General features: G+C 37.8%; 1 protein-coding gene across 1 annotated transcript; it reads right to left on the bottom strand.

Moving 5' to 3' along the window:
• Positions 1–301: 301 nt before the first annotated feature.
• LOC126828312 (galactosylceramide sulfotransferase) lies at positions 302–16187 on the bottom strand. Its single transcript, XM_050557999.2, has 4 exons — positions 16105–16187; positions 6927–6976; positions 5926–5980; positions 302–3634 (listed from the first exon to the last, which is right to left on the bottom strand). The coding sequence occupies exons 1-4, from the start codon at positions 16113–16115 to the stop codon at positions 2365–2367; spliced, it is 1386 nt and encodes a 461-aa protein (XP_050413956.2). The 5' UTR covers positions 16116–16187; the 3' UTR covers positions 302–2364.
• Between the last annotated feature and the right edge of the window lie 1807 nt (positions 16188–17994).

Raw genomic sequence — 17994 nt, 5'->3', positions numbered from 1 at the left:
TTTAAAAAAAGCGTGCTAACAGCGTACATAGAGCGGGTAGAACGCCCATGGTGGCACTCTTAGTACGTTGACAAAGAGCTCATCAAGCCCTCTCTAAACCAAGCAGATCGCGCTACGCTCTCACCATGCTAGTACGAGCTTCACACAAAACGAAGTCCTCGCTATGCCCCCCCACGTCCCACCCCGCTCCGCTCCGCCCTCAGTACGCTTCGCTTCCGCTACATTATCCCCGTGCCGCTCTCAGACACGATCTGGCAAATTTTCCTTACGATACCGAAATAAGTAACTTGAACAACGATAGTGTTTTTGCTAAATGCTTTTATGTCACAACAGTTACACAGTAGTCTACAATACAATATTTAAAGTTAACATGTCTTTGTCTCCATCCACAGTGCTGTAAAAGTCTAACCAGGAAACCATTACATCTTTAAATGGTCGTCTAAAGAACCCAATGCGCGTCTGATTTCTAAAGAATGAAATGTGCGTCTGTCTATTTTAGCCCTGTAACCATGGATAAGACCCGGATTCATCACTTTTAACCAGAATTCAAAATTCAATTATTTTCGTAGTAATGGTGACGATATGTCTCTCCCTCTCTCTCTCGCTTTCTCTCTCTCTCTCTCTTGCTCTCTCTCCCCCGACTTTAAGCATCAACAACTATCAAGTGCATTCACACCTGAAAGCGAAAGTGTTTTACGTTTTCATCTAGCAGATAATCAGTCATGGAGAAAATCTCGAAAGACACATCACACAAAAAAGAAACATGCCATTTCGTTCTGAAGAATACAAGCCTTGTTAAATTACCGAGTTCGTGAATTAACTGAATGCAGTGACCTACAAGTTCAATTAAAGTTTGTACAATTCATCCCACTCATTACCATGATTAAACAAATAATAGATAACAAATGTAAGTCAAATTCTTTATTCTACCTGAATTAACTCGTGTCAACATCTCCAAAACAGAATAACGCATGAATATTTTTATCTGGGACCGGTTGCTCAAAACTCAAGTTATTTTAACGATCCGTTAAAACTGTAACAGATCGTTATCTTGCTAATGTGTCACGTTTGTTAACGGTCCGTTAAATTTCTGTTGCTGGAAAGCCAATTTTATTATCAGTTAGCTACCGGACAGATTAAAGTTAATCTAAGAAACGACTGTTTGTTCATTGGCTGAATTTTTAAATATTTAAATTCATTGTAAATGTACATGTATAACAACTTCATTGGAGTTAGTAAGAAACTGAAACAGCAGGACAACTGCGCAGTCTGTTCACACAAATTAACTAAAGACAAAAAGATAACTGCAGAATTTCCTACAGAAAACTCTAGAAAAAAAATCTATAGAATTAGAATAAATTGCTAGAAATTGTAGCATAAATCTATAGGACAATTATAGGGTCTGCACTACAGAAACTGTAAAATGTTATTTCCTACAGCCCCCGAAAATTCATTCTGTAGAATACTATAGAATTTCATTCGATAGACAATGAGATACCGCCCTTTCCCACTCCCCCCAAATAATTCTAGAATGTTCTATAGAATTCTATAGGAAACTACACAGGTAATCTATGGATTTTTGCTACTTGGGTATGTTTCGACTGACAGACGACTAATTCCAATACCATCGTTAAATATAACAACATGTTAAAGTTAACGGGGATTCAGCAACAAGCTTTTTCTCCGTTAAAGATAACGATTCGTTAACTTCATGTTAACAGGTCGTTATAAGTAAATGGAGCTTTGAACAACCGGCCCCTGATGTATACAGATGAAGACACATAACAGAGTTTTGATTACAATTACTGAAATGGTCAGGGATTTAGTGAAACTTCACAATGTTACCGCAGGTCTGGCAAGGGACAACGTCAAAGTGGTATCACGTGCCATAGGAAAAGCAAACATGCCATCCGCGCCGTGTGCACGATACCCGTCACTTCATATTGCTTTTTTTGAAGTAACATTTTGGATTAGTTTAAAAAGACGGGTATAGCTGGTAGAAAGTCACCCACAGAGTCACTGTCCGAAATACAACACTACAGCAAAAAATTGTTGGCTGCTTGAAATTTCTGAACAAATCAGATGTTTTATCAGGTGTTCTAGAAAAGGCGTAGTTCTTCTGTTTTGTGCGCGACACACACATTACTATTAGATATAACAAGATAATTTGACCTTGGATTTATGAAGCCGATGCCCCTTTTTAGAAAGTAAACTCGGTGCAATATAACATAGTACGCTGTTTTTATAACCTTAACTTGCCCTGCATTCACAATTTTACTGCATTCCAAACGATAATTTTCGAAAAAGCTTAATAATAGTAAGATGGACCATCTTCCTCATATGCCCGCATACTATTTCCATAGGTTATGCATCTCGTTTTTCACGTTTCTGTTCCTTTCTTTTGACATGCTGTGGGAGGTATCTGAACTGTTTTCCGAAGTGAATATCAGAAATCGAATCAAAGAATTTTCTATTGACCCCGACTCTACTTATTCTCGATTTTTGCTCTTTCACTAAAATACTCAGAAATTTTAATTCGCCCAGTTTTATCTGTTTGCAATCCATGTAAGAAATTGTGAAAGCTTCACTCCACTTTGTGTCTGCTACCCATAGATATGTTTCATTGGAAGTCGTAGTTAAACAAAACGTAGCCACTTGTTCGCGTATTGATGTAAATACGGAAACTTCGTCGCTAAAATTAGAAGGTTGCTGCTTAACCCGCTTATCAAATTTTTCGTAAAAATAGTTATACAGAATATAATCCAATTCTGAGAATTTCTTAACTTTGTCCATCATGGTAGAATTGATGTTATTCTTGGGTTTATTTTTGAGAGCATTCAGCTTTATGTACAATATATCCTTGAATGACCAATTTAACATTCTTCGTAAAAGTATCATAGATTCGTCAAATCGTTCAGTTATCATAACTAGATCGAATGTTAAGTCCAAGTCCTGCACGTATTTCAACATTTTAGTAGAATTTTTGAAGTATTTAGTTGGAAATCCAAAATCCACAGCCATTCTGTTGTTGGTGTAAGAATGATACGGATTGGTGGGCTCGTAGATATCTTGGTTGGCTATAAATTGTTCAAAATGATCAGCTCCGGTTGGACCATGTATGAGATATCCTATTCGATATACTGTTCGATAGTAATGGTAGGCAGACCTAAAGCGTTCGTAAGGATCTCTTACTATAGCAATATATACCGTGTCCCTAGGCAGATAATGACCAAATATGGTCTTGTTGAATATCACGTGGTTACACAACATGTCGTATGTTTTGTTCAAAGATGGTGGCAGAATTCGGTGTTTCTCTATAGGCCTACTCGATGAACGACCGCCAAGATAGTTGCCTTTCCTCGGCAACACAAAAGTAAGACCTCTCTGAAATCCAAACCTGTATATTATATTTAAAACAGTTGAACTACAGGCTTTGTGAACCTTTAAAAAAGCAACATGGCGTAACTCATTCACAGGAAATGGCGTTGTTAAATGATTTGATGGGGACCTACTGTAACGTCTCAATTCAGAAAGAGGCGGTTGGTTTAATATTGTTTTTGACGTTTGTGTTACATAGATGATAACTAGCGTCACAATCAACAGGAAAATAAATTTGTAGGGTTTCTTTCTAGGGCTAAACGAAAAAAAAAAAAAAAATAGAGTAACAATAGAATATTAAAGGGGATTTATGGGAGATTAGATAAAGAGTTGGTAGCTCTCACTATAATAGTTAAAAACCAGATAATGTAAAGGGAATTAGTTGAAATTTCCGTCAAATTAATCGACACTGAACTTAGATATTAGCTTTTGTGAATTTTAGGTCATTATTACTACAGTCGGTAAGATAAAAAAACAACAGCATCGCTAACGCAGCAATATACGTCCACATTCCTGTTTTGTTTGATATGGTCCAGTTTGCATTGAGGGTCTGTGAAATCAAACTGGGTTGTAGGACTGCTATCAATTTAACGTTTCGTTCACATTAACAGAACACAATTTTTATTTTAAAACAATCGATGTCTTTATTCTAAAAGCATGACGTTTAGAATATGTATGCAAAGTTTCAAAAGGATCTGTTAAGAATTGCGGCCTGTAGGCAAAACACAAGACACACAAACATTAGGCGTGACTCTGTCCCAAGGGGTTGAGCATGCACCAAAAATAATAATAGAGGTCAGCCTTAGGATTAAGGAATAAGTATAAAAACGTAGCATTAGGCTATAAGGAATAAGTCTAAAAAAAATTTCAAGATGATCGATTAAGAAATGCGGTCTGCAAGTGACACACAGACATAAAAAAAGAAAATGGGCGTAGCTCTGCCCCTGGGGGTTGGGTATTCACCACAAATAATAGGAATGTTCCTTAGGATAGAAGGAATATGTATGCTAAGTTTCAAGGTGATACGATAAGAAATGCGATCTGTAGATGACAAACAAATAAATAAATATAAGGGATGGGCGTGGCTCTACCCCTGGTGGTCGGGCATGCACCAAAAACAATAGGGATCATACTTAGGGTATAAGCAATTCATATGAAAAATTTTCAAGACGATTGATAAAGAATTGTGGCCTGTAGGTGACACACAGACATAAAAAGAAAAGAAAATGGGCGTGGCTCTGCCCCTGGGGGTAAAAAAACAATAGGGATCATCGTTAGGGTTTAAGCAATTCATTAAGAATTGTGGCCTGTAGGCGACACACACACATAGAAAAAGAAAATGGGCGTGGCTTTGCCCCTGGGGGTTGGGCATGCACCCAAAACGATAGGGATGTTCCTGAGGGTACAAAGAATAAGTATGCAAAGTTTCAAGATGATACGTTAAGAAATGCGGCCTGTAGACGACAAACAAACAAATACAAAAATGGGCGTGGCTCTGCCCCCGGGAGGCGAGCATGCACCAAAAACAATAGGGATCATCCTTAGGGTATAAGGAATAAATATGTAAAGTTGATACGTTAAGAAATGCGGTCTGTAGATGACAAACAAATAAATAAATATAAGGAATGGGCTTGGTTCTGCTCCTGGGGGTCGGGCATGCACCAAAAACAATAGGGATCATACTTAGGGTATAAGCAATTCATATGATTGATTAAGAATTGTGGCCTAAAGGCGACACACAGACATAAAAAGAAAAGAAAATGGGCGTGGCTCTGTCCCTGGGGGTCGGGCATGCACCCAAAACGATAGAGATGTTCCTTAGGGTACAAAGAATAAGTATGCATAGTTTCAAGATGTTACGTTAAGAAATGCGGTCTGTAGATGACAAACAAATAAATAAATATAAGGAATGGGCGTGGCTCTGCCCCTGGGGGTCGGGCATGCACCAAAAACAATAGGGATCACACTTAGGGTATAAGCCATTCATATGAAAAATTTCAAGACGATTGATTAAGAATTGTGGCCTGTAGGCGACACACAGACATACAAAGAAAAGAAAATGGGCGTGGCTCTGCCCCTGGGGGGTCGGGCATGCACCCAAAACAATAGGGATCATCCTTAGGGTATAAGGAATAAGTATGTAAAGTTTGAAGATGATCACTTAAGAATTGTGGCCTGTAGGCGACACACACATACACCCCCCCCCCCCCCCCCCCCCACACACACACAGGGGCGACGGCAATATACGTCCACATTATGAATGTGGACGTATAAAAATTGAGTCGATTATCCATTTTTGGATTAAATCATCAATGAGCGTTGGGCAGCAAATCGGATTCTAGTCCAGTAAATATCGCAGGCTAGCGATGACACCGAGAGTTAATTAGACCTACAGAAAGACCTGCAATAGGCAGATTTAGCCCCTTTTGGAGCACTGGTCGCTTTCCTAAGAAGTATTTATGATTATATCTAATTTCAAGTATTTATCATTATATCTAATGTAATGTAATCAAAAACATATAATAAGTAATGTGGTTATTTTTTTACCTTTGAAATGAGTCGACTTGATTAAAACAATACTTTACGAAACAGTTACAGCAAGCTAAAAAAACAAAAACAGTCTCTTTTTATGTGTATTATCCTCGTCTTTTGTCAGATTTAAAAATAATCCTTTTAAATATTTTTATACCAATGGGGCCAACTGCCAAAAGTACTTATATCATATCCTTATCCATTTGTTCGAATGAAAATTTTCACTTTCACACATTACTTATTGGCGTGAATTTCGAATTTTCAGAAATAAAGTTACACCCGAATTATCAAAAGCCAGAAAAGGTACACCAATAAAATTGATTCATAAGTTACAACTCATTTCAGCGAATCTTGATGGTTGTCAGTTTATATCGGGTTTTTCATTTAAAGGTGCAAATTCAGTTACAACCGAATAAGAAAAAAATAGAAAGAGTATTCAGCGTACTAATTCATTTTCAGAATGTCCACCTTTATCTACAAAATATATTTTGACAATCATGACAAAGTAGAAACAGCTAATGCTGTTTTTTGTTTGTTTCTAAATGCTCAGTAACCGACACATGTGAATACTGTATTATATTTCTTAAAACTTATATTCCAAACTAAATATTAACGTTGCGCAAAGTTGAGAATGTTGTAGTATCCTTTAAACAAAGAAAACACGTGCTAATATCAAAATTACAATTTTAAATTCTATGTAAAAAAACATAAGTCTGTTGCAAAATCTTAAAATCTACCTCAAAATCCCTAAGTGTACCCTTCAAATGTTTGATATATATCTTAGTTTGCCTATTGATTTCCAAATTCCTTTAAAATAGAAAATGTTTCTCCTATCCCATGCCAGTGCTCAAATTATCACCCAATGGAATTGTTCTCCGCCTTTGGCAACGTCTTTGAAAGATTAATGTCGTATATCAACAAATTATATGTACAACTAAATCAAATAATTTTAGTTTCATGAAAATCATGCAAATTGCTAAACTTGTATATGATTCACTAAAATTAATCAGTTTTACCTTTGGAATTTCGTTTACTCATCCTGCTGCTAAGTTTTTCACTGGCAATACTGTAGATATAGATATTTGTACATATTAAACATATATCATTATAAAATTCTAATCGATATTGTTATTTCAAACGTGTTATTTGAAACTTTGCTGACGACGTTTAGATTATTATAGAAAAACAAACGCTAATCATGCGAGGGCTGGCTGAAATGTTCTAAGCCTGAAAAGTTCTAAGCCTGAAAAGGATAGATTAATTGACTTGAAACCAACTTTTATTATTGTCTTCGTACCAGGCCAGCTTGTGAACTTACCCATTGGAATCACCAGAAATGAACTATAGGACAGTCATCAGTACCTGCAACGGAAAGGACTAACCCCAATACAGATGCATGCCGACATGGTCTTCACTTTAGGGGATTATACCCTTACCTTTCCAAGGTAAAGAAGTGGGTTGGAGAATTTAAGCGTGACAGAGAGAGCCCTGGCTATCAAAAGTAACTATTCCAGAAAACATTACCCGGGTACATGACATGATGATAGCTGATCGACGATTGACCACTCGACATATTGCCAGTGTTGAGTACATGAGAGGATTGACCACATTAGTTTCTGCAAGATGGGTGCCAAAGCTCTTGACTGCGAATCAGAAACGTGCCAGATTTCCGACGTCTCATGACAATTTGCGCCGTTTTGAAGCAGATCCTGATAATTTTTTGGGGAGATTTGTAACCATGGATAAGAACCGGATTCATCACTTTCAGCCAGAATTCAAAATTCAGTCATTTTCCTAGTAATGGTGACGTTATGTCAGCTGTGAACGACTTTTTTTTAGGGTGGCTGGCATCCAGGCCTTGCATACTGGTTGGCAAAAGTGTGTACACCTCGTAGGTGACTATGTAGAAAAATAAATGGTAACCATTAACTGTACAGGTCTTTCACAGATGGGTCTAGAACTTTTCAGTCAATCCTTGTAGCTATTACCCAAATCAATCGCCATCATTTTTAATGGCTTTTCACTGTCAGATTTTCAGACATGGGTTTTATGGACTTGCTTATGAACTGCTGAATCTGCTTTTTAGTTGTTTGAGACAAGCTGTTTATAAACGTCACATCATGAATAAGAACGTGTCTGTTGATTTAATAGAACTTTTTAAAAAGATTTTAAAATTAGCTTTAGAAGAAGTTCAAACATATTTTAAATCTGTGATATAATCGTCTTTTAATTTGTATATTGTATGACTGATATTATATTTTGAGTGTTTGTATCTGATTTTTTTAAAAATAAAAACCCAATTGCCAACGTATTAAGAGCAGAGAGGTATCTCCGTATAATGACCAAAAAGTCCCGGGTTCGATCGGATTTTTCAACTTCGATTCCTTTGCCAGTTGGTTCTGGCAAAGAAAGGCGTCTTGTCCAACTCGTAGATCAGTGGTAGCATGTTCAAGATACCCCGACAATTGGAAATCGCAGCTGTCTCTCATAGCACAGCGGGGCGATTTACCAAATACTACCCAATACCACCAAATACTACCCAATACCACACCAATACCACCCCAATATCACCAAATACTACCCAATACCACCCCAATATCACAAAATACTACCCAATACCACCCCAATATCACCACATACTACCCAATATTACAACATAGTGGTGCAAAATGAGCATATTACTTGATTTTGTCAAAAGTAGTGAGATATATTGTGGGAAATATACTTCAAATGTGATTACCAATGTCTGTCTGTTCCATTTGCCCGTCCTATATCACCCAAATCAAGCAAATAATAACCCAATTCTACCAAATACTTATCAAATGCTACCAAATACTACCCAATATTATACAATACAAACCTAATATCGCCAATTAGCAGCACGTCAGTATAATAATTGCAACGAATAATAAGATAATTTGCAGAAAATTGAAATATTTACGCAGTTATCTCCCTATACAACCGGTAAATAGGTTTTAGATTGCTCAGATTAATCATCTTGTTGGACTTTGCAGTTTGTTTCCAACACGACGAAGTTAAAATAAGGAAAACAAGTTATTATAGATGTCCCGTTATAGTTTATTTATACAATTAGACCGAAGGCTCAGCGCGAGGGGGTTGGCCATCAAATGGGCACAAAACCAGACCCAACTTTTGTAGAGTAAAATTTTGCGTAGAATACGATGCCGAGTGGTAATCAGTCCGCCGTTGGGGCGTTTTCGGGATATTCGGGGTCAAAGGTCAAATGAGTTCATTTGCACTGAAAGTGAATGCGCAGTCATTCTTGTATTATGAAAAGAAGCTGAAAATGATCGAAAATCTCGAAAATGCCCCAATGGCGGACTGATTACCACTCGACATCGTATTCTACGCAAAATGTTACTCTAGAAAAGTTGGGTCTGGTTTTGTGCCCATTTGATGGACACCTCCCCGCGCTGAGCCTCCAGACTAAATTTTTCACGTTAAAAGCATATCAAATATATAACATAACATAAAATAAAATGAGTTTTAAAAGAAATTAACCAAGATTTAAAAATACATTATATTAAAAAAAGTTTATAACATCAACAGCCAAACATCCAAATAAAAGAGTATTTTATTCATTTAACGGTCTCGTGGCCTACTCTCAAAGTCTTCTTATACTATATTTCTTCATTCTGGTGATGTTAGTATGAGAACACGATGTCTACAAATGCACGCGGTTCTGTAAAAAATCATTTGGGTATAATATGTCAGGAAAGCACACGAATTAATCTTTGTCTGTCTTTTAATGACGTATTAACGCGTTTCCTTTGACTTTTGAATTATTCCGGTTCCAAACCAGGCGCCTTTGAAAAATCCCCTTTTGTCAAAATTTCACCGATTCTTCGAATATTGTCACTGTTGAACAAATTCTAATTATTCTACGGTATATATCCACAGGTGACGCTGTCGCGGCGATGTTACGGTTAAAGCCGAATCACTGGACATTTATAGAAAGCCTACCTAAATGCAGACGATAATATAAGAGTTAGCACTAAATATTGGATTGCGAATCCATGAAGGATGTGGCGCAACCATTAGATGAAGAGAGGCCATGACCAGTGCCGGATTAAGGCTCTGCTGGCCCTAAGGCACATTTTGATAGTTGGCCTGAAAATACAGATATGTTGGGCTCATTGACAAAAGGAATTAAGTTAAATTTAGCAACAGAAAATTTATTACAAACAAATTCAGAACATTGACAGTACTGTATTTACTATAAGTAGCCTACATATTCCCATTCACTGCCTAGCTAGATTACGACTTTGCGTGCTTTTGTGACTGCAAATTCGTCAGTTAGTTTTTTAAAGTCAATTTTATGAAGTAAATCGCTTTCGATGCAGAGAAGTGCCAGTATACCAAGACGTTTTTGACCCATGGTTGATCGTTTAACATCTTTAATTCGTTTTAGTTGCGAAAAAGAGCGTTCCCCTGAGCAGTTCGTAGCCATTAAAGATAAATAAATTCGGAAAAATAAAGGCAAGCATTTTTGTCACCACCTGATAATTATCAAAAAAGTTTTACTTTATTATTTTGTGGTGTGGATTTTTGATTGGCCCTTAAGCCTAGCTTATGTCGCCCTTCGACGCGATAAAACTGACGGCGACTCGAAATCGGCGACTGGTTTACGATCAAGTGGAACTGATCAGTCGTGACTAACTTGGCGAACTGAGCGCTCTTACCGTCTCCAGTTTCTTCAAGTCGCGCATGTTCTACTCCTCCGACTGGAGACAACTAGTTGTCCCTAGTCGCAAGCGACATGAGCGCACTTGCGACTATCTCGACTCAGCGTCTCGCCCAGGTAGCCAATAAGATTCGGTTATTTAGTCATGTGGTACCAAGGGGGACAACAATAATGGCGGAAAAGTGGATTTTTTTATAATAAAAAGTAAAAAAAGTCGCCACTTAGGAAAAAACTCCAAGTTGCCCTCTTAATTCATTGTTTCTCCTTCGTGCGCTTACCGATTAATTTAACACACACAAAAACCAACAGAACGCATAGCATAGACATGCAGGCGCTAGCCTATACCATACTGTGACCCTATGTGTAAGTGTCGTTTTTTTTTCCTTGGCTGAAATTATCATATACGTCATTATTATTCCCATATTGTCCAATCATGTCTCGTGTACTAAAGTCAATTTTATGAAGTAAATCGCTTTCGATGCAGAGAAGTGCCAGTATACCAAGACGTTTTTGACCCATGGTTGATCGTTTAACATCTTTAATTCGTTTTAGTTGCGAAAAAGAGCGTTCCCCTGAGCAGTTCGTAGCCATTAAAGATAAATAAATTCGGAAAAATAAAGGCAAGCATTTTTGTCACCACCTGATAATTATCAAAAAAGTTTTACTTTATTATTTTGTGGTGTGGATTTTTGATTGGCCCTTAAGCCTAGCTTATGTCGCCCTTCGACGCGATAAAACTGACGGCGACTCGAAATCGGCGACTGGTTTACGATCAAGTGGAACTGATCAGTCGTGACTAACTTGGCGAACTGAGCGCTCTTACGACTGGTGCAAACCAGTCGTCTCCAGTTTCTTCAAGTCGCGCATGTTCTACTCCTCCGACTGGAGACAACTAGTTGTCCCTAGTCGCAAGCGACATGAGCGCACTTGCGACTATCTCGACTCAGCGTCTCGCCCAGGTAGCCAATAAGATTCGGTTATTTAGTCATGTGGTACCAAGGGGGACAACAATAATGGCGGAAAAGTGGATTTTTTTATAATAAAAAGTAAAAAAAGTCGCCACTTAGGAAAAAACTCCAAGTTGCCCTCTTAATTCATTGTTTCTCCTTCGTGCGCTTACCGATTAATTTAACACACACAAAAACCAACAGAAAGCATAGCATAGACATGCAGGCGCTAGCCTATACCATACTGTGACCCTATGTGTAAGTGTCGTTTTTTTTTCCTTGGCTGAAATTATCATATACGTCATTATTATTCCCATATTGTCCAATCATGTCTCGTGTACTAAATTACGCACGATTTACAAAATAGCTAGAAATGTCAATATTTCTGGCTTTAGCAACTAGGCTTAACCTGTCATTCTTAATTATCCACAAGAGGTACACAAACACTATTCAATTGTTAATTTGGTCCTTGGGGCTTATGAAAGTATATCGTGATATAAAGTTTCATTTCTTAAACTTAACCCAAATAAATAAAAATTGTATTATAAAAATATTATTATGCCTAAATATAAACATTCTAGCTTATCTCGAATCTGCTTTGGCCATCGGTGAGTCGAAGATTAATGGCCCGAATTCACTTGGATTCCACAAAGTAAAACACGAATGATGAATGAATGAAATATATGATTTATAATGGCACATCACTCACCAACATTGGTTTCGTACCGTACCGTATGTTACATGTATATATCATTAATTATTTTCAATTGTGTCAAAAAGTAAAACATGTTCCCAAATCCAATGCTTTAAATTTAAAATAAAGACCTTGGGAAATATGTTTCAGATTCTAAAATATCCGTAATTTAATATCAAAACACTAACTTTGATCCGCACCTAGGTATTACCAATCGCACTTCTACGTACGTGTGGATGACATGCCACGCCCCCTGGAATGACATACTCCCTCCCCACTATATTATGCTAAATATTATACTTTTTAAAAAATCTCTGCAGACCAAACTATTTAATTCCGTTAAATTTTCTAGTACATTATAAATAATTTTATTTTCTACAAAATATAATAGAGTTTTGCGCCTGCCAATTCGAGCCACAGAGTCACAGCAAGTCTTTCTTGAGGTGGTATTGCTTTGTGGAAGTTTGTGTCCTGCCTTTGTATAAGTGGCCCCAACATGCTGACTAGGTCCTTGAAGTGTGCTGGTGACATTCTTAGAAAATTGGCATTCCATTTCTCTGACCAGGTTTGGGAATATTCCTTGTTCATCATGGTTGTAAAGCCATGGCCTTTTCCAGCGTATCCGATCTCTTTTGTGTTTTCTTTCATCTAATAGGTGCTTCATGACAAGCAAAGCACCCACCTTCCGCCTCTGCACTTTAGCAGCAATTAAAGTCCTTCTTCGTTGATGAGCCTGAAAAGTCAAATAGAACTAAATTGTTATTCCATTATTTGGAACACCTTATTTTAAATCAAATTCCAATATCAAACAATTTATTTTAGATTTAACACAAAAAATCAGTTGTCAAAAGAGGTATCTGATTATTGGGTCTTGTGTGTTAATTATGCAGACTGTGGGAAAAACTCGGGAAAGTTTTGCGCTAAATTTAACCATTTTCACTGCATCTGTGTAGCATACAATAGAATTCAAAGCGTTGATTGGCTGAGGCATGATAGCGATCTACGAAATGCTATCAGAAAATTCAATTCTCTGTGGATTTCAAATTGGAGTTGTACTTGTGATTAATATAGGCCTGAAGTTAATAACTGAGAGTACAATCGTATGGATACATTTCCCTGTGAATTTCAAATTGAAGCCGGGATTTTCGGAAATTAATAGTATTACCGAGACGCAAAATTTTGAACAGTTTTTGCACAACGGAAATATTATTCGAAGAGAAATAGAAAGACGTGGAACTATCTGCCGATAATTAAACTCATGTGCAGTATGATTTGTTGTTGATAATAATTTTTGGTATTTATAAAATAAAAATAATAACATATACCTATTCAATGATTCATTGAGCCAAACACCGTTACAATAGATAAGCCTTGCTGAGACCCCTTTATACAAAATGATCTGTCCCGATAAGTGACGCAATTAGCTTCCATTTTTTTTTTTTTTTTTCGATGACCAAGTTTGTAAGGAGTTCAATTGTACAAGAGAGAACTTTTTTATTCGCTGGGATATTTAGTTGTACAATGGATTTTATTTAACCGGAGGTAATTTCAAACACACAGGTAAGTTTATGATAACCAAAGTCAAGTAGTTTGTTCATGATTGAAGAAATCCGTTTAAAATTTACGATGGTTCAGTAGTTGCATATTTCTTTCAGATGTATAGCTTGCCATGTCCACTGTACGTATGAATCATGCAAAACATTGTTTGCATATTTGTGAATGTGCGCCCAGTTTTGTTAAATTGGGTCAGAAATTTTCTAGTTGCCATTTGATCCAAATCCATTGAAATCACCAGTGTACGGTATTTCACTATTTTTGGGTTTTTTTTCCAGGCATTACTAATCTAATTTGCTTAAAAACAAGAAAAAAAAAACATATCAATACCACGCACTGTTGGGATAAATGAACAACAGGGCGAGCCTACCCTTTTTATTTATTACAGTGATAAAAATATAACTAGTAATAGTGTATTTTGATGTGGAACTCACCTCTTTCAGAATTGCCGCCGCCATTTTGAAGCTTATCACGTGGCACTGGCAGTCATGTGATCAGTTGTTGCTCCGATTCTGCAACTGACGCCGGCTTACAACTAGGACCAACTAGTTGCTCGTGATTGCGTCCAGTAGTGGATAAATCTCGTCGTAGCGACATAAGCTCCCAGTTGCCGTCAGTTTCGTCGCGTCGTAGGGCGACATAAGCTAGGCTTAAGGCACGTGCCTTATTTGCTTTATGGTTAATCCAGCACTGGCCATGAGCTCCCACGACTTAAGGAAGATGAAACTTTGTTTTAAACACAATTGATAAAGCCTACAGTGGGTGTGAAATACGTGAACAGTCCAAATTAAACGACAGTCTGTTGAGTATGCTTACAACTAGGACCAACTGGTTGCTCGTGATTGCGTCCAGTAGTGGATAAATCTCGTCGTAGCGACATAAGCTCCCAGTTGCCGTCAGTTTCGTCGCGTCGTAGGGCGACATAAGCTAGGCTTAAGGCACGTGCCTTATTTGCTTTATGGTTAATCCAGCACTGGCCATGAGCTCCCACGACTTAAGGAAGATGAAACTTTGTTTTAAACACAATTGATAAAGCCGGGAATGATGGCATATGTTTAAGCCTACAGTGGGTGTGAAATACGTGAACAGTCCAAATTAAACGACAGTCTGTTGAGTATGCTTTGTCCATTCTACACGTTTTTATTATTAGTATTTTGTCGTTTGTGAATCAGCCATTATTAACTGTTGAATTCTATATTGAATTCTAATTCGTGTTTTTAATTTCGAATATTATTTACAGTTTTAAGTAGGCCAATTAGTGCCTTGGATATGGTAACTGTATATTTATTGATCTGTTAGGGTCTATGAAAACTAAATCTGTAGAGTGGACTATGGTTCATTTACGGCATAACTTTTACAACATAAGATATAGTATCGCTAACAACGTGCGCTGGTAACGAACGACGACGGAGAAACTCTATAACCTTGACATTGGATTATCTTATATTGTGGATTGACTTTCAAGTAAACAGTAAACGAAATATTGATATGTTTACAGTAACCATCCATTTAATTCCGAAAGTCCAAGCACCTAGGTTTTTAAATTGATATTTTCATTGTACGTTGACCAAGAGCTCATCAAGCCCTCTCTAGATCAATCAGATCGTGCTACGCTCTCATCATGCTTTTACGAGCTTCGTATAGTAGCCTTCACACTAAACGAAGTCCTCGCTATGACCCCACGTCCCGCTCCGCTCTCAATACGCTTCGCTTCCACTACATTGTCCCCGCTCTCACTACCCACTCGATACCATGCTCACAAAGACCTCGCCACGTCCGTGCCGCTCTCAGACACGATCTGGCAGATTTCTTTTAGGTCGTAGCGAAGTCGTGGTGTATGTGTGAAGTTGGGTTATTTTTTTTAACTCTCAATATCTGCCCTACAGAACAAGAATCCACTAATCAATGTAAAATCACTGTAAGCAATGGTGGGCTCGGGGCGTCGTGTCAGCGTGGACTTCTAGATCGTGGCACCAATGTGGTTGAGAGTGGTGAGAACGTTGCTGTGCGGCGCAAAGCGTGTGTGCCAAGAGCGTAGCGGGGGTATTGGGTACGCGTATTGAGAACGTGAAAATGCCTTCACACCAAGAAGCATGACGTCATTTTGGGAAGTCATCGACGCCATATTGGTTAACCCAAAACAGCGCCTCTCTAATTATTTGACAATATGTCGGGCTGTTCCGGGTAGACGGACAATGTGAAAAATAAAATAAGAAACATAATATTTCTTTGAAAAAAAACCAAAACTTTGCCTTCTAGTCACCAAAAGAAAGTGCCCGAAATCCCATTATTACCTTTTGACCATTCTGCAACGTAATATCCCGATAAACGTTCTCGGCCAACTCAGGGATCGAAAACGGTGCCTTCAGGTTAGCGAGCCAACGTCTTACTAACTCGTAATTAAATAAAATATGTTGTTATTACTATCATTAATCTAAAATGGTTGATTTACGGCATGTCATTAATTATATTTTTATTCGAATTGTTTTTTTGTGACGATCAATATACTGAGAATAAGAACACATATATCTGCAATAGAAGCGTATAGGGCCGTCAATAGCGCGAAAGATATTGTGATATCAATAAGGTAATATGTCTACATATTGTGATCGTTGAGATCAGTTTTGCTGAGTTCATTGAATCAACGCGCCATGCTGTGTGTCGTCATTTCGTTTTAAAAGCGCACGTTTGCGTTAATATATTGCTATTCTGAAGCATTGTCAACATATTCCATTTCGCCGTAGTATTTGTCGACATGGCGCATCGTCATATATGGAATGTATTGACAAAATTTCAGAGTTGTAATATCTTAAGGCAAACCTGCGCATTAAAAACGGAATGGCGACATACAACATAGCGCGTTAGTAAAATTAACTCGGCAAAAATGGTCTTTTGAGGGGTAAAATCATCTTAACGATCACAATATGTAGACGTATTACCTTATTAATATCGCGAAATCTTTCGCGCTATTGGCCCCTATACGCTTTCATAGTCTGCAGAGAAAAGATGGGATGTAATTGTCATGGTTGGATCATTCAGTGGAACTAACATAGTTAAATATATATAATTATCCTCACGTTGATCCTGCATGTTGCCAGGGAATTGAACAGACGGCACCATCAATAGCAAACCTGAAATTCGTAACCTAAATCTTTTGCATTAAGATATTGCTGTGCTGAAGCCTTGTCAGCTTAATAATGCCGACAAAGCTTCAGAATAGCAATATCTTAACGCAAACGTCCTCATTTAAAACGAAATGACATAGCGCGTTGATTCAATTAACTCAGTAAAAATCATGTTTCAGAGGTAAAATCTTGTTTTCAGAGGTAAAATCATCGCAAAGATCACATATTATTACCTTATTAATGTCGCGCTATTGACAACTATACACTTCCATAATTATGTATATTGGCAATCCAGATAAACAAATGATCTGATTAATTAGTGTAAATACACTATTATCAACCATCTAAAACTTGGAATTTCACTTAAACCATAGCTATCGACCTATATGATGAATTGTGTTTATGTGTGGTACATATATTTTATTTATGACTTTATCAATATATCAAGAGAGGCTCTAATAGAAATTCTGATGATCTTATAAATAAATAATCAGGAATGCCATGGATTTGGTTTAGTGGGAAGTTCTTCCCTTTATTTAATATAAAACATATCGTTTGGTAGATGATCTCGTCTGCTTCTGGATTGGTAGATGTCATCGTTTTAGTGTTTAGGTGCCAGGCCCATCTTATCGTGGCCTCCCCTTACTCCACTATCCCACTCTCTGGGTTTGGTATCAGTTTTATTTGCGGAATAGTGTTTAGGTGCCGAGTTCGTCTGACCGTAACTCCCCCTTACTCCACTATCCTGCTAGTTTGGTAGATGTCATCTTTGTGGGGTTTGTGTTTAGGTGCCAGGCCCGTCCTATCGTGACCTCCCCTTACTCCACTATCCCACTCTGTAGGTTTGGTGTATTGTTTTTGGTGGAATAGTGTTTAGATGCCGAGTCCGTCTGATCGTGACTCCCCCTTACTCCACTATCCTGCCAGTTTGGTATAAATCCCCTATGTAGTTTAGTGTTTAGATGCCGGGCCCGTCTAACCGTGACCCCCTTTTACTTCACTATTCTACTTAGTCCAACTGTGTCCATTAGGGCGTGGATTTGTTCGAAGATTTGCAGT

The sequence above is a fragment of the Patella vulgata genome, chromosome 7 (assembly GCF_932274485.2).
Source record: "Patella vulgata chromosome 7, xgPatVulg1.2, whole genome shotgun sequence".
In the NCBI taxonomy this organism is placed as follows: Eukaryota; Metazoa; Mollusca; class Gastropoda; family Patellidae; genus Patella; species Patella vulgata.
Note: the sequence above shows the minus strand (reverse complement) of the source record. Positions and strands in the feature narration are given on the sequence as shown.